Consider the following 23959-nt stretch of genomic DNA (forward strand, 5'->3'; position numbering starts at 1 on the left):
AAATAAATAAATAAATAAATAAAATTTTAAAAATTAATTAAAACATTAAAAACAAATACAAATATATTGTGGGTATTGTGAACAGTACATGGTAGAGACTCTAGTCTGTTATGATTCCCAAAGAAGCGTTAATTTTTCCTTTTTAAGGTAATTAATTTGGCTGAAGTCAGACTGCAAACTGGGACTCACCTGTGTGGCAGCAGCTAGGCCAGCACAATTATTTCACTGTCGGCTAAGGCCTTGGATAGACCAGGGACCGCTGGGGGTTTGTGCCACATATATACCAAGAATTTGGGGTTCCCCATCTCTGATTCCCCTTGTTGGGGGGCCCCTCTTCCCATCTGCTGTGGTTGCCTCCAAACTCTGAGCGCTGGGTCTGCAACCTCCTAGAACCACAGAGTTCTTTCCAGTGTTACCTGGCCACCGGTAGCCCGCCGAGACCTGTCCTCAGGCTAAAAGCTGTTAACGAAAACCGGGAAATTTCCCAGTGCTGTTCCTCGCTCTAGACTTTCAGGGTCCTGTGTCCCCACCTCTCTGCCCAGAGATCTTGTTAGTGGCCGGCGTTCGCAGGGGTTCCCTGTGGGGTGACTGCTCCCAGGGCCGCTACTTGACCGTTACTGGACGCGGAAGCTCTTGAACTTGCCACCTTTAGAAATCTTCACACGCTTCTTTCACTTCGATAAATTGAGGGCTGAGATGACCCTGCCTCCAGGACCCCTGGAGGTGCGCGCTCCCGTCTTCTCAGGCCACCTTCACTCTGGTCACGTGGTTGTCGTTGCTTTGCCCTTGAGGTTGGCAGATAGTGTGACCTTTCTTCCGTCACAGACTGCAAATCCAGCAACTACGCTTTGGAACCGAGAGCAGAAGGTGTGTAGCTCAGGAAGCCAATGGGCTCCGGGTTCCTCATAACTGGTGGTGTTCAGTGCGTCTCTTTCCGTGACTGCGGTCTCCGTAACCCTGCCCTGGAAACGTGACTCCTCCTGGGCGTTCTGTTTTGTTTTTGTTTTCAGGTTAAACAGGGCCAGTCAGACTTATTTCTTCCCTATTCATTTGACGGACCAGCTCCTTCCCAGCGCCGTGTTCTATGCCACCGTGGGGCCACTCGTGGTCTACTTCGCTCTTCACCGCCTGGTCATCAAGCCGTACCTCAGGGCTCAAAAAGAGAAGTGAGTTCAGAGCATGTCACGGGCACGTCCGTAGACAACTCTGTGCTTCGGTTTTCCTGCCTTTTAGACGGAGATGATGATACTAGAACCTACTCAGAGGGTTGCTAGGAAAACTCCATTAACTAATCCGTGTAAAGGCCCAGCATGGTGTCCGGTCCGTAGTAAGTGCTCAGTGCAGGCTCTTCTCACGGCGGTACTGCTGCCGCGGGTCCATCGCTCCTCCTTCCTACTTCCAGAAAGGGAAACTGGTTTACAAAATTGTGCAGCCTGTGCACCACCGGCACAGGAGACAGAGCCACCGGTCCTCATCTTTTCGTGGCACTGAGTTCAGGAGGAGTGGGTTTGCGTTCTTACATATAGGCGCGCATTGACCAGAGTCTCTGAAGTTACAGAAACGTTTATTTGTTTTGCAGTTGCTTGTAGATAACCCACTGGAACATTACACCCAGTCTGAGAGGTGGTGTAGACTCGTAACTTACACCAGTCTGAGGTAGTCAGTCATTGAGCTTAGAGATTCTCCTCTGTGGGGCCCCTCTTAGCGTTTGAATCACTGGAGTTCGGGGCCCTGATTCCCCAGGAGGCTCTTCGAGCAAAGATCGTGTGGGGTCCAGTCTTCTGAGGGGACAGGTGTATGCTACCCCGAGTCCCTGTGCTTTGCTGCAAGAAAGTATATTTTGTATCCAAAGCAGTAAGTATTGTCCCGCCCAGAGCGTTACGTACCAGTCCAGAAGGCGGCATCCCCCGTGGCCCTCGCCTCTCTGGCCGCTCACTGTGCTGAGATTCTTGTCGGGTGGGGGCCTCTTCGCACAGCAGTGGGCTTCCCGGGCGCTCTGGTGCGGAGGGCGGGCAGAGCCGTCCGGGGACAAAAGAAGGGGAAGCTGCAGAGGCCTAAAATGAACAGACTTGCCTGAGACTGTCTTGGAAATATTTTCTAAGGCTCCGGAACGAGGCGTGCGGAAAGATCTCCGACTGTTCGCTGGGCGCCGGGCCAGCCAGGGGCTCTCCTGCCTCCCTCCACGCTAACATGTGCCTTGTGTTTTTCTCACTTGAGGGAGTTGGAAAAGCAAAGGGAAAGCACAGCCACTGACATTCTCCAGAAGAAACAAGAGGCGGAAGCTGCCGTAAGTGCCGTAGAGACACGAGCCGGAAGTCCTCCTGCTCCGGGGGCCTCCGGATGTCGCCGCGCTGCCGCACAGAGCAGACCGCGCCGCGGGCCCCGCTCCCTTTGCCGGCCCGCACGCCTGGGACCCGGGCTCCGGGATCACCTCACGCTCTGCGTGTGGGCCTCCGGGGCCAACGGCTTCACTGGTCATTTTAGTCTCTGTATTGCTTATGGGACGCACTGCCGGGAACTTCAGTCCCTGTCCTACAGATTAGATGCACTTGCCCTCAAAAGGCATAACAAGGTTTTCTAAGAACTGGAAGGTACTGTCTTCCTTTTCTTCCCTGTACGTGAATTGTTTTTATGTGACCGCACAGACACTCGCAGCCTAAGTGTAGGGGTACCGTCGGGTTCTCCGAGAGCAGAGGAGGGGCTGAAGCGCAGCCAGGCCCGGGACTGTAGCTCTGCACGGGGACGCAGGGCCCGGGGAGGGCCCTGACGGTGGCCATCCTTGTTCTTTGCAGGTCCGGTTGATGCAAGAATCTGTCCGAAGAATAATTGAGGCGGAGGAGTCCAGAATGGGTGAGAAGGCGTGGCCTCTCTCGGGGCAGGGTGGGCGCCGGGGGTCTCGAAGGAGCACCCTGTTCTCACGGTCCGGCTGTGCGGGGGGTGCCCGGCCGAGACCTGCCTCTGCTCAGACTGAGCCCGTCCTCAGGGCTCATCATCGTCAACGCCTGGTACGGCAAATTCGTCAACGACAAGAGCAAGAAGAGTGAGAAGGTGAAGGTGATTGACGTGACTGTGCCCCTCCAGTGCCTGGTGAAGGACTCGAAGCTCATCCTCACGGAGGCCTCCAAGGTACAGCACGTGCCCACAGGGTTCGGTCAGGAAGGGCCTTTGGGGAGGGGGCACAGCCTGGCGCCGCGGAGCGGCCGTTCCATCGCAGCGGAATCCCTCGTGCTGCTGGCACTTGCTGTGTGGGGTGTGACCCGCACCCAGGTTCTGTTTACGCTGGGGCTAATTCCTTCGTTCGTTCACGCAGCAAGTGTCTATTAGTGTTTATGGAGCACCTACTATGTGGCAGGTAGAGCAGTGAACAAAATCTGCGTCCTGCCTTCATGCCTACGTTCTGCGTACCCCTTGCCTTTTTCCAGAAAGAGCGTGAGCTCTCCTGTGGCACGTTTGACACTCACCCCGGAGCCCGGGGCGGGGACAGTAAAGGCGAATTAAAATGCAATTAGCTCCGGCCAGACGGGAGAGCTAGCGTGGGACAGGGGGTCTGTGTTGAGAGAGAAGTCTAGGCCCACGTAGGCTGCTTTCTGACATTCTCGGGCACCAAAGTTTGCCTCTTGCGTGGGCGGCTCCTGAGGGAAAGTTCAGGCCGGTCCACACTGCCTTCAGGTGGCAGCGGACAGCCGCGGTGCTGGGTTTTAAATGACCACCTCAAGTCAACTGGAGCGAGACTGTGTCTGTTACAGGCCGGGCTGCCCGGGTTCTATGACCCGTGTGTAGGTGAGGAGAAGAACCTCAAAGTGCTTTACCAGTTCCGCGGCGTCCTGCACCAGGTCATGGCGCCAGACGGCGAGGCGCTTAGGATACCAAAGCAGTGTGAGTAGCTGCGCCTTGGCCGGCGCGGGCCAGGGAGAGGCTCTCAGCCACTGATGGGGACCGGGACATCGAGGTGGATGACAGCCACCTTCCCTCTGTTATCCGCCTGGGAGCGATGACTTGTCAGAGCCCGGGATGCGCTGCCCGGCGGAGGGGTGGCGGCCCTTCCCCTGGGGGTCTGAGTGAGCCTGTGGCCTGGAAGCTGCAGCCTGGGTGGCTGGGTAGGAAGCAAACCCGGCCGCTCCTGTGCTCCGGAACCGGTTGATTGTCGAGCGCCTTGCACGCTGCTCAGCCGGAGGCCAGGCGGCCTCTGGGCGGCGGATAGCAGAGCCCCCAGTGGAAGGAGGGCGTGGGACAGTTGCCTTTTGATACATTCAGTTTGTCTCTTACAGCTCACAGGATTGATACGGACGGATAAACTGCTTGAGAAACCAGATTTCCAAGAGGCTGCAAAAAATCTTTTCCCGGGAGTCTACAAATTCGGAAGCAGGGAAAAAAACCCAGACATCAGATGTGTTTATTTTATATTACTCCTATAGAAGGTGGTACCGTATCAATTATGTGGAGGGACACACAGACACCCCGCTTTCATGGGTGCTGTAGATAGGACTCGGGCAGCCCCACCTGGACCAGAGCCGCAGCGTGGCCTGTGGCTGTTTTCCCAAGGATCATGTCCCCAGAGGGAAGGGCCCTCGGCCCCCACCCCAGCCCATCCCCAGGTTCCTGAGCCCGAGGGCTGACTGCAGCCACCCAGTAGCTCTCAGTCTGTCTTGAGGTATTTATGAAATGTCCTGCCTCACACATAGGACTGTGAACTACTTTTCCTAAAATCCACAGAGCATGGAAAACAAAATGGAAAAGAAGGAAGGTGTTCTCATGAGTCTCACGAGCAGAGGCCTCCAGAACGAGTGAGCGTCTGTCCGGTCAACTTCCCCAAAACCACTTTTTCCTGCTGAAATATTATTCAGTGAATCTGGAGAGGATTGTGTGGGTTTATAAATCTGCTTTTTATCTCAGAACGAATGGTTTTGGAAATTAGTGTCTTTTTTCCCCGCTCCCAGAACTTCTCGAATCATTCCACTGGCAGGCAGGTGGCTTGGGACAGAGCGGTATAACCCCCGGTCCCAGGGTCCAACCCTGTCACAGGTCACTTCCTCCCAGGAGCCACCCGTGTCCTTGTGGAGAGAGGCAGGTGCGAGCTAAGCCATCCCTCTCAGCCTGCCCCCCCTCCCCGTCCCCCACGGCTCAGCCTGACCTGCCTTTGCCCCCCACACTGGAGCACCGGAGCGGGGAGGAGAGGGGGAGCCCGGGCGGAGACCCTGGCCCAGGTACGTGCCAAATCCCTAGCGCAGGGAGAGCCCGGCGGGCCTTGCTTGCTCTCTCACTCACGGCCAGCAGGTGGCGCTGCGGCTCCCACACCTCCTCACGGGGGTCCGGTGTCCGCCCCCCTGGGTCCTCTTCCCTCACTCGGTTCGCTCTGTGGATGCAGAATACTTAGGAGCCGGGATGCTCCCGAACGGCCCGGTGTGTTGACCAAGAGTCACCGCTGAGCAGAGAGGCCCCCCTGGACGGTGGTGGCCGTGACGGCCCCCTGCAGCCGTCGCTGAAGTCAGGCTTCACTCCCCAACGCCGGTACCGGAGTAATCGCTAACACCCCTCTCCTCCAGTTTTCAAAAACAGTTCAGGTTGTCCAATTCTGTAATATTTATCTCTCTTTCGAAAAGTTTTCCTCTGAGCTGCTGCTCTGAATGTAAATCGTGCAATAAGCGTGGTGTGAAACATCGGACTGTGGGGCGCGGCCGTGCGCTCGCTCCGCGGCAGGTGGCTCGTCGGGGCACCGATTCTCGCAATTTTGTTTGAAATGGACTGTACGGAAGGCGCTCTCGGCGTAATAAATCTTTCCTGAAAACGGGATAGTGTTTTAATGCGTCTTGTGTGTGCATTTTCAGGGATGGGCAAAATAAAGTGTGCCCCCCCCCCCCCCCCAGGCCTCATTCCATCCTTTATTCTTTGCTATTTAAACCACATTTTTAACAGTTCTTTTTTGTTTTGAAAGAAAGAGCCGGGGAGGGGCAGAGACAGAGCAAGAGGGAAAAATCCCACAAACCATGAGATCATGACCTGAACCAAAATCAAGAGTTGGACGCTTAACCTGCTGAGCCACCCGGGTACCCTTTTAACTACTTTTTTAACCGTGAGGCCGAACTTGAAGCCATGATTCAGTTTTACACATTAGACATTTGCCCGATAGATAAATGGGAGTCAGGACATCACTTAGGATCGTTTTCCCATTTGTTGTGGTTTTTGTTTGGTTTTGTTTTTATTAAAGTCACCTTTTTTCATAGCCAAAGGGGGTCATGCCCTGCCCTTCCTGCGCTTCAACAGGAAACACGAAGTCGGTCTTCTCAGCAGCCACAAAGGACGGGAGGAGAGAGGGCCTCCAGCCAGCGCCTCCAGGTCCCTTCCCACCGTTCTGAACACAGAGCCCTCCTGTGAAACCTTCCTTAAGCCACAATGGCATAAAGCGAAGAGGCAATTACTGTTCGTTTGTAGGAAACGTTCTGAGCATTCCCAGGTCCAAAAAAACCATCCCAGGTTTTTCAGATACTTTAGGCCACATCTTACTAACGGACGCATAAAATCGAGCTGAAGCACAGAGGCTCGCAGACAGCCGGGTGCTCGGCAGCTCGAAGCCGAGCTTCGCTCCCGGGGAAGGGGCCCGGCAGTGCCCGGTGCAGAACCAACAGCGGTTGCTAGTTCTGCTTTTCGCCTTTTCTCGCGAGAGTGGAAATCCTCCTCCGACCTCTTTAGGTTAGCGAAAGCAGGTACTGATGCAGGTCCACTGTGAAAGCAAACTGGTGTAACCTAGGCTCTCGGGAAACAGAACTCCTACACTGGTTTTCAAGTAAAGAAGGAAGACCGGTGGCGTAGGAAGACACTTTATTATGTCGTTCGCTCAGACCGGGCCGGGCAAGGGAGGAAGGAGGCACGCCTGATCTCGGAGGCGGGTCCCGGCCACTCGGAGCCGCCGTCCTCCAGGTGACCGAGGGCCTGGGCCCAGCTGCCCCGCCAGGAAGTGCACTTCCTCCCCAGCGGGGGCGCCCCGTGCAGTGGCTCTGAAGACCCCCACCCAAGCTTTTGTCGAAAGGACAGCTGTCACCTCCGGGAGCACCGAGCTCCTCTTGATCACGGTCCCGCCCTGTCCTGGGCTGATGCCACTAAACTTCCCCTGAGGTGGCCCGGGCTCCTCACCACGGGCTTGACCCGGCACGCCTCACTGTCCCTTTGCCTGTCAGCGGCAGGACTGAAAGGTCCGCGGCCAGCGCCCCACAGCCACCGTCCCACCCCCCAGAGAGGCTCCGACAGGAAAGCCTGGCCGTGCGGCTCAGCTCTGCTGCTCTGGCGGCGGCCTGGCCTGGAGTCCCGGCTGGCCCGCTCTGTGGGCGCGGAGGCGGCTGGACATCCTCTGTATCACCAGCCTCTGAGCCTTCAAGCGTTTTCGGAGCTTCTCGTTTTCCTTCAGAGTCAGGAAGAGTTTTTTTTTTAGGGCATCTAAGTCCAAAAGGGCGTAGCTGTGATCGGACGGCTGTGCGGGGCTGGCCGGCTGACCAGGCGCCTGGCTTCCCTGCGGTCTCTGCGGCGAGACCTGAGGACACAGCGCGTGAAGGCGAGGCGGGTCCCAGGGCCGAGAGCCGGGGCCGTGGCGGGCGGGGACACGGCCCGGCCCGGCCCGGCCCTCGATGCCACAGCACCCCTGACGTCCCCACCTGCCCATTCTACTCGGAGGGTCCGAGATCGGGGCCACAGGCTGTGGGGCTCCCACTTGGGGACCGGATTGCTTCTTTCTGTTTGAAGGGATCCCCCACCCCCGTGCGGAGCCCGAGCGACCACACGCTGCCTTCGTACCAGGGCCCCGCATCTTACCTGTTCTACGGGGCCGCCAGCGTGCGGGGGCAGCGCTTCGAGGGCGGCGTCCGTCTTCCTCCCCAGGCCACACTCCGCGGGCCCCGCCTCGGAGACCACCTAGGGACAGCAGGGCGGAAGCGGGCAGCACACCCGGGATCCCCTCACGCCGTCCCGGGGGACGGCCGCGGCCAGGGGACCGGTGCAAACAGTGAACAGCCAGCCTGCCCCTCGGGGCCTGGACTCGGACCCTCGGAAATCGGGCACGAGCCACGCCCACATGCTCGCCATGCTCGCAGTGAGACAGGAAGGAGGCCCGGGAGGCTCCGCCTCCCCTTTTCTAGGAAAACCTGGAATCCTCAACCCTGGCTTCTGCGGAGCGCGCGACAGACCCCTGCAGGCCAGCCCGGGGGCAGGTGCTGCCGCGCAGTGTCCCCGTCGAGGCCGGGGTCCTGACTTGGGGGTGCCAGCGCGGACTCACCTCCTCCTTCTCCGGGTCCGCATCTGCACCCCCACCGGCCGGGTCCGTGTTCTCCCTCACCAGCTGCAAGAGACAGAGCAGTGGACACAGGCCCCGGACTCTGCTCCTGGGAGGCCGAGGAGACCCCGAGAACCCCACCGGGCGCCCGGCCGCGTGCATCTGTCCCCGCTGCTCAGCCCTGAGTGTTCAAACGACGCTCTGAACCCGGCCCAGCTGTCGTCACCACCTCTGTCTCTCTCTCTCTCCCCGAATCTTAGGTCAGAGGCCCACGGACAGGCCCCGTGAAGCCACAGACCGAATTCCTACGTGTCACCCCAGGGCCTGACATGCTAGGCGCGTGGTAGTAGGTGACTCACATTTGGCTCATTGAGTGGCAGCCACGTAGGAGACAACATCCGACTCAGGGCCTGCGGCCAGTCCCGGGGCGTCCGCGGAGCCGAGCCACCGGCCACGGGGCCAGAACCAGCTGCCCACGCTAGCTTCCGGCCCCGGGCACGGACAGCACCCAGGGGCAGGCTCACAGACGTCCCCCGAGCTTTAAACTGTAATGTCACTTCAGGGGCAAACCTTTTACCACAAACGCGTGCGAAGCTGTCAAACTCCCATCAGCGACACGCACTGACGGAGAAGGTGACTGATCAGAGGGCACAAAGTTTCGGTCAAGCAAAATGACGAAATTCTGGACTCTGCTGCACAAACATCGTGCCGTGGTTAACAGTACTCTGTTGTACATTCAAAAGTTTGTCCAAGGGGCGCCTGGGTGGCCCAGTCAGTTAAGCGTCCGACTTCAGCTCAGGTCGTGATCTCATGCTTCGTGGGTTCGAGCCCCACGTCGGGCTCTGTACTGACGGCTCGGAGCCTGGAGCCTGCTGAAGATTCTGTGTCTCCCTTTCTCTCTGCCCCTCCCCTTCTCACATTCTGTCTGTCTGTCTGTCTCTCTCAAAAATAAATAAACATTAAAAAAAATTTTTTTTTAAAGAATTATTGTCGGGGCGCCTGAGTGGCTCAGTCGGTTGAGCGTCCGACTTCAGCTCAGGTCGTGATCTCATGCTTCCTGGGTTCGAGCCCCATGTCGGGCTCTGTGCTGACACCTCGGAGCCTGGCACCTGCTTTGGATTCTATGTCTCCCTCTCTCTCTGCACCTCCCCCTGCTTGTGCTCTGTCTCTGTCTCAAAATTAAATAAACGTTAAAAAAAAAAAAATTTTTTTTACGTCTGTCAAGAGAGTAGATCACACGTTAAGTGTTCTTACCAGTCAAAATTGAATATATATCAAACAAAAATAAACGGCCTTCCAGGCTGAAATAACAAAAAAACAGACACGCATGGAGAACCTACTTTGTGGGGCGCCTGGGTGGCCCAGTGGGTTAAGTGTCTGCCTCTTCGTTTTGGCTCAGGTCATGACCTCGGGGTTCGTGAGTTCGAGCCCCGCGTCAGCTCCGTGATGAGCCTGGAGCCTGCTTGGGATTCCCTCCCCACCCCCACCCCCCACCCCCCGCTCATGCCAGCTCGCGCTCTCGCTCACTCTCTCAAAATAAACTTAAGAAAGAAAGAAAGAACCTAGTCTGTTCAGGCCACATTCTTGGTGAAACAAATCCCTGCCCTCAGCCGAGTGCGGCAGCTGGTGGAGGTGCCCGAGGGAGCCGGCCCAAAGGGAAGGCAGGCCAGTGGGGGGCAACGGACACGGCGGCCGGGAGGTCCCTCCAGGGCACGTGAGGGCAGAGGCCCCGACGCGGGGCTCGCCGGGCACACGGCCGCACACGGGCTCACACGTCCTCACCCCGTAACTCCCTTCCCTCGCGCTCCTCCTCCCGGGAGCAGCCGCTGCACGCGTAGCGGTCGGGTCGGCCTCGGCTCTGCTCCGCCACGACCCTGCCTTCCCGGTGCACACAGGTGCCCGCTGTGCGGCCCACACTCCGGGACTCGGGACACCCCTGGGATTTACTTGGTTCAGTATAATCCCCCTCGTGGCCGCGACGTCCCACGGTCCGCGAGCTCTCTCCTGAGCCGAACCTGCACGACCCGCGCCACCAGACACGGCCCTTCGGTGTCTGGCCGGGAAATCAAACTCCAGGTGCACAGGGCCCGCCTCATCCGGGAGCCCCACCCTCCAGGGGCTTGGCAAGCGCCGCCCGCCCCTCCCCCCCCCCACCCCACCTCCTGGGTCTGCAGAGCCCACGTGCTCTCGCGACCACCTGCACCTTCCTGCGACACCACAGGCCCCGGCCGGAGGGAGCCTGCCACAGCCGCGTCCCCACTCGCCTCCCCCAACAAGCCACGGTCTATCCAGGCCCGGCACCATCCGGCCCCTGCCACCCCCCGACCGGCCCGAGCTGATGCCGTTCGCGAGCGTGTCCCCCAGTCCCTCTCTCTCTACGTCTCCGCCCACACAGCCCCTGACCCCCTCCGCCGCTGCACCTGCCGCCGCCCTCCGTGCCCTGGCCAGAGCTCTCAGCCGGCGCGGAGGGGCCCCTGAGCGGCAGCGGCACGGCCCCCGGGGCCTTGACCACAGCTCTCAGGCCCCGGCTGGCCACTCGGAAGGAAAGGACTAGGTCGAGGGGCACCCGCGTGGCCCAGTCGGTTCGGCATCTGACTCTTGATTCTGGCTGAGGGCATGATCTCACGGTTCATGAGTTCGAGCCCCGCATCGGTCTCTGTGCTGAACAGAGCCCGGCTGGGATTCTCTCTCTCCCTCTCACTCTCTGCCCCTCGCCCCGCCTCAAAATCAACTTAAAAAAAAAAAAAACAAAAGGGTGAGGTCTGAATGTAACACAGCGGCCACCCAGCCCTGGGAAGGTCCTCACCGTGCGGCCTCAAGCCCAGCACACGTGAAACGCATCGAGGACCAAGCTTTTCGGCACACCCACCAGTCAGCTGCTTCAACAGCTTCTGGTCGCAAAGATTGATATATATACATATATATACATATATATATGTATATATATATATGTATATATATTTGTTTTTAAGTTTTTATTTATTTTTGAGAGAGAGAAAGCGAGAGTGGGGGAGGGGCAGAGACAGAGGGAGAGAGAGAATCCCAGGCAGGCGCCACGCTCCCTGCAGAGCCCGATGTGGGGGCTCAAACCCACAGGTCATGAGATCACGACCTGAGCCGAAGTCGGACGCCTGACCAACTCGGCCACCCAGGCGCCCCAAGCGTGATCCATTTTTAAAGGGGCTCCAAACTGCAAATTACCTAAAGCAAAGGTCACGGCCAGCAGGGCCCCTGGGCTCTGAACCCTGGAGGCCTGACAGCACTGTGCTCGCTCGTTCTCAGCCTCCACCTTTGCTGGCCCTGCGAACGCCCCCACCCCGCGTGCTGGGCGGTCCCCCGTGTGCTCACCTGCGCGGCGTCCTGAAAGGCAAACACCGTGGGCACGGCATTCTGCTTCAGGTTTTTGCGGTTTCCAAAGGCGCTGAAGCACTCAGGTCGGAAGTGCTCGGAGCAGATGACCGTGTGCTGCTTGGGCTTGAAGTTGCCCCGGCCAATGTTCAGCACCCATTCCTTCAGCAGCTCCGGGCGGCTGAACGGGAACCTAGGAGGCGAAGGAGGGAGACAGGAAGGAACTTGCAAAGCTGATGTGGGCCCTGTAGACTTCTGAACTCTGAAAATCCCACGAGGTATTTTAGCAGACAGCTTGGAAAATCCCGTAATCTCACTCTGTTAAACCACATCCAATTTCTGGAGGCTTCTGTCAGGGCCGGTTATGGCATCGTTAGTAGGAAACCTGGGGTCATGAACGTGGCCAGAAAACCTTCTGAGGGTATAATTGCAGGGTGAGCCCATGTGAGCTCCCTCAGGAGCGTGCCACGTGCGGCCCTGCCCCGGGCACTGGGAGGGAGGAATGAATATGACAGTCCCACCCTCATAGAGCCAACCTTCGAGAATAGGAAAACAGACGGTCAACCAAACAGATCTGGACTGTGTAGGAATAAAGAGTAGGAAGTGGTCAGGAAGGCTTCCTAAGACGTGAGGTGATGCTGTTCGTGAGCGTGCCCCAGTCCCTCTCTCTCTAAGTCTCTGCCCACACAGCCCCTGACCCCCTCCGCCGCTGCACATGCGGCCGCCCTCCGTGCCCTGGCCAGAGCTCTCAGCCGGCGCGGAGGGGCCCCTGAGCGGCAGCGGCACGGCCCCCGGGGCCTTGACCACAGCTCTCAGGCCCCGGCTGGCCACTCGGAAGGAAAGGACTAGGTCGAGGGGCACCCGCGTGGCTCAGTCGGTTCGGCATCTGACTCTTGATTCTGGCTGAGGGCATGATCTCACGGTTCATGAGTTCGAGCCCCGCATCGGTCTCTGAACAGAGCTCAGCTGGGATTCTCTCTCTCCCTCTCACTCTCTGCCCCTCACTCCACCTCAAAATCGACTTAAAAAAAAGGATAAGGTCTGAATGTAACACAGCGGCCACCCAGCCCTTGGGAAGGTCCTCACCGTGCGGCCTTTGAGCAGAGGCGGAAGGAAGCAGGAGCGTGAGCCCGCGGATATGTGAGGGAAGGGCTAAGAGCAAAGGCACCGGGATGGGGCTGTGGTCAGAGGCAGGCTTGGCTGGCAGGTGGGCAGTTGGTGGGAGGGGGGTGGGGGCTGTGGGCAGAGGGTGATGGCAGAGGGAGGGCACCTGGTGACCGGGACCAGGATGTCAGCAGAGCGGTGACAGGCAGGCAGAGCTGGGATGTATTTTGAAAGCTGTGTGGCAAGGTTTGCCTGTGGGCCATAAAATAAAGAGAAGGAAGGAGTTTCATGGATTAAGATGGGAGAGGGAGGTACTGTAGAGGGAAGGGGGCAGGTTTGGGGGACCAGAATTTTGGTTCTCTATGTTAACTGTTAAACGGGAGGCGCCTCTTACATGTCCCCGCTGGAGTGCTGGGGACACGTGTCAGAAGACGTATGTCAATGTGGGGGCCATCCCCATGTAAAGGGTGGTAAAGCCATAAGCCTGGGAGAGATCGGAGCCCTGGGGAGTAAGAGGGGATGGGGAGGGTACAAGACCTCGGCCCTCACCCCGAAGGGCTCCAAGGCTAGTGTTGGAAATGAGGAGGACCCAGCAAAGGAGTCTGAGAAGGGACACTGTGACAGAGGAAGAGGGCATGGGGTGCCCTAGAAGCCAAGTGGGAGAGTGTCACGGGGGTCAGTGGTCAGCTGGGCCAAATGCTGCAGATGAGGATGGCCGCCACCAAGGGCTACTGGGGACCTGGCAGGGCACTTTTGTGGGAGTGGCCGCGGCAAGAGCCTCAGTGAGTTGGAGAGAGAATCGGACCAAGTCCACTCCAGGCGTAAGCCCGGCTGAAAGGAACAGATACGGGCACGGGGAAGACCTGTCCCGGCAACGTCTACGGTGACGTGCTTGAAATGGCCAAAAACCGGAGGCACCCAAATGCCCTTCATTGTAGAACAGGTCAATTCTGGTATATTCGTTCAGCGGAGCGCTGCTCCAGACGGAGAGGAAGGCACCGCGCTCCATGCGGGCGGCTCACAGCCAGCGGCGAGCAGAGCAGGAGACGCAAGAAAAGCACAGGGGAGTCCACGTGTGAAGTTCAAAACAGCCCAAAGCGCCCCACGCTGACAGATGGCAGGATATGGGTCACCCCTGGGGATGAGAGGGAAGGAGGGGAGGGAGGGGGTGCGGCTGGGGGTTCCCTAGGGGCTGGTGAGATTATGAATCACAGCAGTGACGCCACGTTCACTTCGTGGAAAGGGCCGGACTGCGGACGATTTGTGCGCTTTTCTGTAGGTTTTACGCTTCAATAAAAAGATTTACTTTGAAAAGGAAAATGATAATAGGAAAGGAAGTGGGGGCAGAGTGTGCCCGGCTGGCCCCGGGGTCGTGCTCGAAAGGCAGCACAAACACGGGCAGTGGCTGGAACCTGAGCTCTCCTGGGCAGGGAGCCGGTACCCCACCAGGCCCGACACGCTGCGAGCGCGGCGACAGACCCCACTCCCCCGACACCCTGGAGCGTTCTCACTCCCGCACGCCACCCTCCCTTCACGACAGGAGGTCTGGCCAGGGCTAAGAAGGGGCCAGCTCAAGGCAAACCCGATGGCCGTCACCATCACTCATTCATTTGGAAATGCATTCAGCCAGTACACACTGAGCACCTAAGCTCCAGGATGCACCCGCGAACAAGACCAAGTCCCGGGGGCGACAGGCACCAGAACTGCAGAGGGTGCTAGGGGCTGCGGGGCGCGGCCTGGGGAGGGGCGGCCCACGCCGGACCCCTCTGCTCGAGACCTTCCCGATGCGCCCTCAGCAGGTTGCTCAGCCTCTCCGACAGTCTCCCCACGCGCCGAGGCCGGCCAAGGCGGCACAGGGCCGCCGGTGACCCCGCCGGTCCCCGGGCCGCCGGCCCCTCTGCGAAGGGCCCCGCTACACGCCCTCGGGCCTCTCCGGCTGCCGGGCAGAGGCTCCGGCGTCCCCGCCCAGCGCGCCAGGCCTTGGGCTCCGGCGGGGGGTCGCGGCCGGTCGGACGGGCGAGGGGTGTCGGCGGCCGGGCCCCCGCGCCCCACGGCGCCCCCGCCCCTCACCGGTGGAAGGTGAGCTGCTTCCTGCGGCTGCTGTAGCGGTTGCAGCACTGCCGGGCCGCGCACGACTTCGGCATCGCCAAACACCAGACCCAGGTGCCCCTAACAAAGATGGCGGCGTCGGGCCTGTGGGGCGGAGCCAGAGAGCGGGGCGGGGCCTGCGGGGCGAAGCCTGGCCTGCGGGCGGGGCGGGGCGGGGCCAGCGGGCAGTGAGGGGACCGTGGCGAGGCGGGGCCTGCAGGGCACTGCCCGGCCCGCGGACAAGAGCTGGGCTGTGGACGGGGTGGAGCCAGGGAGCGGGGCGGGACCGCCGGGAGGCGGAGGCGGGCCTGCCCCTGCTCGGCTCCTGGGCCATCGGCTCGTGAGCTCTCTCTGCCGCCCGCCTCGCTAGAGTCAGGTGGGCTCCGGGGTGCCCCGTCAAGGGGGTGCGCCCGGACCCAGCTCAGGCCCGACACCCCAAAAGCGCCGCGGGTGCAAGTTCCACCCATTCGCGAAAAAGCCCGTGGTCCTCACCTCCTTGCTTTGAAGAATCAAGACACACCCACCAAACAGCCTTGGACACCTGGAAACCAGAGAAGGGCTCGCGGCCCAAGCTGGCCAGCATTTCTAAGGTTTTAACAGGTGTTAATAACGTAGATTTGGGCTGCTCAAAAGTCACTGGAGGTACTAGTTGACCACCAGTTGGGTCTGTTAGAGGTAGGCAGACACAGCGGACAGAAGGAGCAGGCTATGGGGACCCCAGAGCGTAAAGGGACAGGATGAGCACCCCTGGGAGACTGCAAACCCACTTGCAGAACCTCACGGGAGGCTGCAGTTTTTACAAAGCAGGTAGCCACTCACGGGGATTCAGGCTGATGCACACAGTGTGATGAAACGGTGAAAGCTATTCATACCGCGGTTTGTTTCTGGAGAATTTACTAGAGAGGTATATGAAGCATTGTGGGCACTTTTTATCCTGCCAAACCAAACTCAGGCTTCACCTCCCCAAGTCTCTGTGTGATCATCGTGGGGGAGGGGGGGGCAGCCACAGCTACACCCTTCAGCACAGAAAACAAACACCTGAAGCTAGTCAGGAACCTCAAAGTAGCAATATATTTATTTACAAAATATACAGTTTCACAGAAACAGCTTCGCTTTATACACATAAACTTTATAATTACACAGAACCATGTAAACGATGTTAAGTGTCTGGCCTGGCCAATGCCAATGCGAGGGGCTTACTTTTGGGGTGACATCTTTCCCTCCCCTCCCTTTATCAGCCACCAACCAGGAGCCCCTAGATGGGCCATGCCTAATTTGCATAAAGCTGATTGCAGCTGCCCAGCTCAATCTAACACAAAAACCAAGGTGTCTTGACTTCCTAGACACCACCCACAGGGATAGATCGATCTGTTAAAAGAACAAAAAGGAAATGAAGGAAACAGATCAAAATGAGTATTAAGTACCTTCCAGAGGCGTCACCAGGCATTGAACCTTCTAAAAGCAACACAGCAATCGCCCAGGCTGGTAGTCCCACTGTAAAATCACACGTATTCTTAAATGCACTTTTAAAACTTTGTGGAGTTTTAAAAAAAAGAAAAAAAAAAACACTTTGGAACTTTGGCTATTCTCATGGTGAAGACACTGGACAGGCAATGTCATGGGGCAGATCTTTGGCAAATTCCTCTCCGACTTTTCCTGGACGTTTGCCCTCATCAGAGCCAGACAGCTGTCTGGGGAGAAGGCTGGTTCTAAGCCCACTTCTCACTATTTTTCTCTACAGCAGAACTTCCCCCTTGGGGATCTTCACAATAAACTAGGTTTCAGAAACTATTTCTATTTCTGTGTTAATATGCGCAACAGAATACAAAACAAAACAAAAGGCAGTTGGCTGGTGAAGCATGAAAGATACTAGCACAGAAAATGGGCTCTGATTAGCCAATTCGAGTTCAACCTCCCCCCACTGTGCCTAAGGGAGAGAATACAAATAAAGTCCCCGATCGTGGTGGCCCCACACAAGGGTGCCACACAGAGACAACCCCCCCCCCCACAGAGAGACTGGGGGGGTCCACCCCCACTGTAAATGTAAGTATGACCCACCAAGTCGGGCATCCTTCCCTTTTCATGCTTCACAAGAAACAATGTGTATGAAAACACACCCATCCATTTACAGAAAAAAACATTTTTAAGAAGAGTGTTTGAACTGCTCAAGAGCACGGTCAACTTCGGAGAAAGCGGAAGCCTTCCTCTCCCTCCAGGCCCCAGAGCCACCAGTGTCCCCTGCCCTTGAGCAGAGCCCTGTGGAGCTGCAGGCGCAAACTCCCTGGCTTCTCCAGAGCTGGCCTGCACAGGAGTTTCCCCAGTCCAGGGTCCTGGTTCAGATCTAAGGAAGTCTGCACCGTCCGATGGTATATTCCTGGAGACCAATGTTACCCTATCACTCACACACCAATTCAAACCAAAAAAAAAAAAAGGCTTCAAATCCTAACCTTGCCCCGTGAAACCAGCGGGCCAGCCTGTGTGAGAGCATACTGAGAATCAACCACAGGAGAGGCCTCCCCTCAAGTTTTCCTTACCTCGTTATGTAGAGGAACACCATTCCCCAGTGACTGCCTAACCTTCCTGCTGCTACTGGAGTAAGGTGAGGGAAAGAGGAGGACCGAATCCAAGGGCCCTCTCGCTGGAGAACAGCTTGCCGGGCACCCCAGGACCTCATCCACCAACCGAAAAGGGCACCCAGGCAGAAAACTGCCAATACTTTTGGCTATATCGTGCAAAAAGACAGGTTTTTTTTACATCGTGCAAAACAGGAAACTGAGTTATGAACACGGGCCACCTCAACCCCCCCAACCAACCCCTTTTCCACCGAGAAGTGGCCACATACTGTCCCTTTTAACAAACAGAAGGAAACCTAGGGATCGTTAGCTGGCCCCCGCCCCAGGGCTCCTCCCAGAGCAAGACCAGAGGACTCTAGCTGGCAGCCAGCAGTGGGGGTGGGGGGACGACAGCAGCAACCACAGCAGGGAGAGAGGGCAGACCACGAAGGTTGGGGCAGCTTGACGGTTGCTGTACAGACACTTATGGTCAAAGACTTACACTCGAGAGAAAGCTTACACGTATGGCTGTTCACTAACAGGCCCGGGAAACCGAACATCTCCTCTCCCGAGACAGCGGAAGCGGGTAACAGCTCGCACCCGTTCCCAACGGAGGGAGCTTGTTAACAAAATGACGGCAAGGGTTCGCCACTACCACGCACCCTCCTTTTCAGCTGAACCAAACCCACTGTACTTGAGTGTTGAGTCCACCTCCCCTGCAGAGAACACGGCTCTGGCAGCAGCTTGGCCAACGAGGATTTTATTCAGTCACCGGCTATATACAGGGTATACCTTGGACAGCCTGTCCTTTTGCTTAGGCACCTGAATGGCAGGGGTCTGCCCGCACCAGAGCTGAGAGTTCTGTGCTCCACTAAGAGACGGGCCAAAAAGCCCATCGTCCCTTCCGATTCCTCGCCCGTGGTCTCCTCGCGCACCGACAGTCAGTCCAGAAACAGTTTCCGTGAGCCCATCCGAGAACGGTTGGAGCGGCGGATGTCGAACTTGGAGTCCCGGCACTTCTGGCAGACAAACACTTCCGGAACATTGGATTTCCGGATTTTCGCACAGGACAGGTGAATCCAGGTGTGGCACTCATTACACTCAATCATAGGGCGGCCGGCGAACGGTTTCATGCAGAAGCAGGTGACGAGGTCCCAGGAGTCGTCATCTGAAAAGGGGAGGGAGACACATGTAAGGGGAGGGGAAGAACCTTCCTGCGACCCCTCCCCATCCCACCCGCTCCTCCAGTGGGTCCAGGCAGCTGAGTGCAGTCAAGCCTGACGTTCACCAAATGCACGGACTTCAACTTGCACTAAGGGCAGGGCTATCAGACCGGCGGGGCCCTAGGCAGTGCTCCCCTCTCTGAAAGCGGAGCAAATGCGTGAACGAAGCCACTGAAATGTGTGGCACCGGGAATTAACCACAAGAGGTGGACTTAGAAGCTAGATTGTTTTTGTATTTGGAGGCCTGTCCTGGAATCTCAGCTGTCTCCAGCCGCAATCACCCCCTCCCCCACCACTTCCTAAACATCTCAGTGTCCACCTTCTTCTCCCTTCCTCCCTAGAGATGGCGGGGCACACTCTGCTGTCACACTGCCAGGAAGGGACCGTTCCAAAACTCCTGCCTCCATCCCCTGCTCTTCGGACCACCAGCCACTCGCGTGGCACTCCTCCGGGGACCACTCACCCGAATCCACCATTATGTCCTCGTCATTGCCGGTGCTGTCCTCGTCCCGGAACACCACCTGCTTTCCCTGCCGGACAATAGTCCGTTTGCCTTCAGTCTTTATTTCTTTGACCTGATCGGGTGACACCGTGACACAAGATCCACTGGAAGGAGTGTCAGAGTCCCAGCCCGAGCAGGGGTCGCCGGGAGCCTGGGGGATATCCTGCAGGGCGGGACTTGTGGGGGTCTCTACATATGGGTCAGCGGCTTCCAGCTTCAGCAAGCTCCCCATGTACCCCTCCTTCACAGGCACATCACTGTCCCTCCGCTTCCTCTTCTTCTTCTTCTTCAGCTTGTCCGTTTTCTTTCTGTCCAGCAAGAAGTTACTGGGCTTGGCTCGCTGCAGGAGGCTCGGCTGCAGGTGGCCAAAGCAGCGGTCAGAGACCGGCAAGGGTACCGCGGACGCCATGTCGGTGAAACCAGCGTCCCAGCCGTCACTGTCGATGGTACCAGCGGTGCTGTTGGCAGGGCTGGGGCTGCTCCTCAAAGGGAGCTCCTGAAAGGACAGAAGCACAGGCGTGGGGTCCGAGTGTTTCGGCCGGTCCCCGGCAACAAGAGCTAGCCACAGGCAGAGTGTCGCAGCCAGGTCAGGCCCACAGACCAGGGCTATCAGAACCGTGGCCTTCTCGGCTCTCACAGGCAGTACTCTTTAGGAATGGTGTCATGAGCACTCTACCGTGACCTTCCAGATAGAACGTTAACCCCCGAGGAGGAAAACCTCCTCTTGCTGAACCCTCAGCCCCTGGACCACAGCCAGGAACTCATTCGATGCCCAGTAAGTATCTAGAAAAGTGCCAAGGACACCCTCTCAAACCCCCTTATCTTTCCCCGATTGTAATATCTCCTGTCTGTTTGTGCTCCCAAGGGGTGTATTTTTTTTTTTTAATTAAGCGAATTTAAATTAGTTTTGGGAGTTTCCTGACACTCTTCTTCAAAACTGGAGACATCCCCCCAAATACTGCAAAACCAAAGTAGGTAATCATGGCCCCAAAGCCATGAGCTAATCTCTGTGGTTCCTTCAGACCAGTCAAGCATTTTATTTACAAACAGTGGCAACATTCTGCGTGGTACAAAAGACACACTTATCCACGTCCACGGCAAACAGAAACGATAAGCCAATGCTGGACTCTGACCTCTTAATAAACTTTCCTTTCTTTTGAGACCTGTCTAATACAAACCTGAACACCATGACCATGGTGGTCCTCAGTCCTGCCCGTTAGTTACTTAGCAAGGAGAAAAGAAATCCCTTAAAACACAGGGGATTTGGGCCACAAGTCCCTGAAGACACTGTAACATGGCGTGCAAAGCAAGTGGAGAGCTGCTCACCAGAAGAACAGTGTAGACCGGGCCTAACCGTCCGGCTGAATCCCAGGCTCTGCCGCTGTAATTAGCCTGGAACCCAGGGCGAGGAGTGCCCCAGCGTCTTCGTCTTTAAAATGGGGACAAATAACAGCACCTGTCTCATAGATCATAAAGACCAAGAATGCTGCTCGGCCACTGTAGGCACTGCATCCGCACCGGACATTCAGAGCGGGCGGACGTGAAACATGTTATTTGCAAGCGAACGCTTAAAGTTCATTAAATCATTTCTAGACAAGCCTATGTTTTCTATCCGAGTTTTAGAAACCACCTCCCAGACAGGTCTAAGTTTCCTAGAAAGACTTCTACCTGACAGCCGTCTGAAGTCCCCCCACCCTACCCGTTCCAGACCCCCACCCTGCCACTGGCTTCACCGCCAGCAAGAAGGGTGGCCCTGAAGATTACCTCCTTCGGATAAGGAATGTAGCCAGCATAGGCCAAGACAAAGGTGCAGAATTTGTTGAAATCCTCCACAGTCCTGCGCCTCTTGTAACTGGGGGAGCACTCCTGTTAGCAGGCGAGAAAACGGGGTGTGTTTGAAAGTAGGCACTTGGAGATGGAACCACAGAAACAAAACTAAGCCAGCTGGAGATGTTCTTGTCAACCACTTGAAAACACACGGCTAGATTTACAAACCCATCAGAGACAAGATAAGGTAGGTTTGGGTCCGAGAAATAGCACTGTACTCAGGAGACTGAAAGAAGGCTATTGTGGTGTTTTGCCAAGGGCAAACACTGGGGCACTGGTGGGCAGATAACAACACGCACAGAGTCTATTTCTTGTGCTCCTGTGGCATTTTCCAACATTATCACTGTCTGCAGGCCTATCAGGAGCTCTAATAATTGTGTTTTTGCTACAGATTTTCCATTTTGAAAATAAACTCCAGCTGCAGCTGTAATCCAAATATTTTTAAGTGATTTCAAAGTCAACTACTTCTTACCCTTCAGAACTCAACTCAGGTCTGACCCCTCCCCAGCCAGGGAGGAACTCCTCCTCCTCCTGGGCGCTCTCCTCCAGGAGAGGCCACTTCCGCTCGGCCCTCCGCTGCTGCAACACCCAGCGTCCAGGGGGCCAGCACCCAAATGCTCCCCGACTCAGAAATTAAACCAGGAACGTTCTTGCTAGGCTTAACTTGCAGGGAGAAGAAATACTGGATGAAATACTAGAGGATTTTGGCTTGTGTGTCCTGTCTCCATTCAATCTAGAAACGTCCTTAACAAGAAGGGGTTTTCTCCCCGAAAAAGAGCAGCTCGGGAAGAAAACCCTTATTTGCTAAAAAGCAAAACAACTCTCCTTTATTTTGGTTTATTCGGCTAGCTTATTTACCAAGATTTCCTTCAGGCATTTAAGCACCCATCCCAACCCCATCCTTACGTGCTCAGCTCCCATTTCCAGAACCCAGGGACCCCCTACCCTGCTAGGGTGAAAGCGGGACAGGAAGCTGGGGGGTAGGTTCCTGGACCCAGCCCAGCCCCTCCCCAGGACGGAGGGCCCAGAAAGCGGCGCGGCACCGGCGCGCCGCCCGCAGGTTTCCTTCCGAAGGCTCCGCTTATTTTTTCAACTTGGTTCTAGCAGACCCCCTCCTCCCCCTCTGCCCCCCCCCCCCCCCCCCCCCCGCCGCTGGGACCCGAGGGGCGCGCAGGTCGGCGGAGCACCGGCCTCAGAGAGGTACCCGGCATTTCCTGCAGCGCAGAGACCCTGCCCCCATCCCAGGGAAGCACTGACCGCCCGCGCTCCGGCCACGGTGGGAGGGCCGCGGCCCTCGGCCCTCAAACTCTCGGGGCGAACTTTTATTTCGGCGGGGAACGCGCAAAAGTGGGTCAGGGGCCTAGACGCGGAGCGCAAGGCGGCGGCGCCCTCGGGCCCGGGGCGGAGGGACCCGCGCCGCCCCCACCGCGCCCGCCCGCCTCGCCGCCCCGCCGCCTTTAGGAAAAGCAGATGGCGGTGCGGCCCCCTCCCCGCCCTCCGCGGAAGCCGCCCCCCGCCGACACTCGGCCCCGGAAGGTGCGGGGCCCATCCCGCGGGGGAGGGGGCGCGGGAGGCCGGGCGGGATTCGGGGTCCGGGGCTGGTGGGCCCCGCGAACCCCCAAGGCGGCAGCGCGACGAGCCAACGCGCCCGGCGCCGCCTCCCCCACCCGCTCGAGCTGGGACCCGCACCCGAGCCCGGCGGACCTCGGGAGCGAGAGGGGACCGAGGCGGGGGCGCCGGAGGGGCCGCCCGGGAGAACCGAGGGCCGATCCCCGGAAGGAGGGGGAGCCGGGGCGGGGCGAGAGAGCCCGCGGCCGGGGGGCGGGGGCCCCGGAGGGGGAGGAGAGCGCGCGGAGGGTGGGGGGCTCGATTCGGGTGTTTGCGGGGGTGGGGACCCGGCAGGAGTAGGCCCCCGGAGCCGGAGGGGGCGGGGGCCGCGCGGGAGTCAGGGGGCGGGGCGCGGACTACCGGGCCCTGGGGATTAAGGGAGCAGGCGGGGGCGCGCGGAGCGGAGTCCCGGTCCGAGGGGGACCGCGAGCCCCTCCGGGAGGGGGGGGAGGGGGCTCGTCCGAGAAGCGGGAACGCGAGGCGGCGGCTGGGACCGAGTCCCCGGGGGCGGGGAAGGAGTAAGCCAAGCCGGCGGGGAGGGGCCGGGGGCGCAGACAGGTCCCGGGGCTACGCGAGGCCGGGGAGGGGTGGGCGCGGCGACCCGAGGGAAGCGGGCGCCGGGAAGACGCGGACGCCCGCGGGAGGGACGCCGAGGCGAGGGCCGGCTGGGAGGACCGGGCGCGGGCCCGAGTGGGGGGCGGGGTTGAGCGCCCAAGGGGGCGACGAGGGAAGGCCGGGGGAGGGGAGGGCGGCGCTGGGCCGGCGGGGGTCCGGCTGCGGGGAGCGCCAGGACAGGAGTGGGGGTGGTCAGGGGCGATCCGGACGCAGCCCTCACTCACCTCCGGGTGGAAGGCGGCGGCGCAAGAGTCGGAGTCCATGTTCAGGGTGGGGGGCGGCGGCTACGGGAGTGCAGGGGCCGGGATGCGGGCGCCGGGCCGCGGAGCCGCTCAGGGCTGGGGGCTCCGGCGGCAGCGCAGAACGAGGGCGGACCCGGGAGGGGTCGCCCCGGCTGGAGGTGATGAGGGGTTCGGCGTGTTGCGTCCCGGGCTCTGTGCTCCCGGGCCGGCGGCTCCACGGCCGAGCAGAGTTGGCGATGCAGCTCCTGCGGCCGGCGCGGCGGGAGAGGCGGGAGAGTCGCTGCGGGGGGCGGTGGCGGCGGCGAGCGGGAACCCGACCCGCTCCCCGACCTGACGCCCAGTTCGGCTCGTGTCTCGGGAGGGAGGGCGGGAGAGCCGCGAGGGCTGTCGGGAGATGTAGTCTGTGGACGACGGGAAGCCAAAGGCGCGGGGGCGGGCGCGGGGCATTGTGGGAGTAGTGGTCCCAGCTCGGCCTCTAAGGCGCACAAAGGCCTCCTCGCGGACTACAACCCCCATAGAGCTCCGCGGCGACTGCCCGGTTTCTGGGGGCGGTGTCTCCGGGACCTGAGGCTGCCGGAGCGGGGGAGGTGCGG

The 23959-nt window shown here is 58.8% G+C and overlaps 3 protein-coding genes across 7 annotated transcripts in view; 1 reads left to right on the top strand and 2 right to left on the bottom strand.

The window, feature by feature from the left end:
• The window catches only part of DNAJC11 (DnaJ heat shock protein family (Hsp40) member C11), a 65395-nt gene extending 60500 nt beyond the window's left edge, over nt 1–4895 (top strand). The window contains exons 11-16 of the mRNA XM_060623510.3: nt 1011–1166; nt 2218–2287; nt 2793–2850; nt 2984–3126; nt 3747–3876; nt 4269–4895. Of these exons, the coding sequence (XP_060479493.1) occupies nt 1011–1166; nt 2218–2287; nt 2793–2850; nt 2984–3126; nt 3747–3876; nt 4269–4294 (583 nt within the window). The 3' untranslated portion in view covers nt 4295–4895. The remainder of the gene's footprint in view (nt 1–1010; nt 1167–2217; nt 2288–2792; nt 2851–2983; nt 3127–3746; nt 3877–4268) is intronic.
• A 1904-nt stretch (nt 4896–6799) lies between these two features.
• On the bottom strand, nt 6800–14900 carry THAP3 (THAP domain containing 3). 5 transcript variants are annotated; one of them, XM_060623513.3, is made up of 5 exons: nt 14780–14900; nt 11606–11798; nt 8261–8323; nt 7801–7899; nt 6800–7393 (listed from the first exon to the last, which is right to left on the bottom strand). In XM_060623513.3, the coding sequence occupies exons 1-5, from the start codon at nt 14851–14853 to the stop codon at nt 7262–7264; spliced, it is 561 nt and encodes a 186-aa protein (XP_060479496.1). In that variant the 5' UTR covers nt 14854–14900; the 3' UTR covers nt 6800–7261. The 5 variants fall into 5 exon arrangements, with proteins under 5 accessions (XP_060479496.1, XP_060479494.1, XP_060479495.1 ...); XM_060623511.3 differs by having other exon boundaries at nt 6800–7522; XM_060623512.3 differs by lacking the exon at nt 8261–8323 and having other exon boundaries at nt 6800–7522.
• Nucleotides 14901–15854: 954 nt separating this feature from the next.
• Nucleotides 15855–23748, bottom strand: PHF13 (PHD finger protein 13). The gene is made up of 4 exons (XM_060622456.3): nt 23349–23748; nt 20839–20940; nt 19036–19570; nt 15855–18517 (listed from the first exon to the last, which is right to left on the bottom strand). The coding sequence occupies exons 1-4, from the start codon at nt 23385–23387 to the stop codon at nt 18291–18293; spliced, it is 903 nt and encodes a 300-aa protein (XP_060478439.1). The 5' UTR covers nt 23388–23748; the 3' UTR covers nt 15855–18290.
• Between the last annotated feature and the right edge of the window lie 211 nt (nt 23749–23959).

Source organism: Panthera onca, chromosome C1 (genome assembly GCF_046562875.1).
Source record: "Panthera onca isolate mPanOnc1 chromosome C1, mPanOnc1 haplotype 2, whole genome shotgun sequence".
Classification (NCBI taxonomy): Eukaryota; Metazoa; Chordata; class Mammalia; order Carnivora; family Felidae; genus Panthera; species Panthera onca.

Coding starts and splice junctions, on each gene's coding strand:
- PHF13 (XM_060622456.3), bottom strand. CDS start 23,387: ATGGACTCCGACTCTTGCGCCGCCGCCTTCCACCCGGAG. Junction 20,941..23,348: donor CCGCCGCCTTCCACCCGGAG/GTGAGTGAGGGC, acceptor GCCTGCTAACAG/GAGTGCTCCCCCAGTTACAA. Junction 19,571..20,838: donor ACATTCCTTATCCGAAGGAG/GTAATCTTCAGG, acceptor CTGTCCTTTCAG/GAGCTCCCTTTGAGGAGCAG.
- THAP3 (XM_078452493.2), bottom strand. CDS start 14,853: ATGCCGAAGTCGTGCGCGGCCCGGCAGTGCTGCAACCGCTACAGCAGC. Junction 11,799..14,779: donor AAGCAGCTCACCTTCCACCG/GTGAGGGGCGGG, acceptor TTCGCCTCCTAG/GTTCCCGTTCAGCCGCCCGG. Junction 8,324..11,605: donor CCTTTCAGGACGCCGCGCAG/GTGAGCACACGG, acceptor TGTCTCTTGCAG/CTGGTGAGGGAGAACACGGA.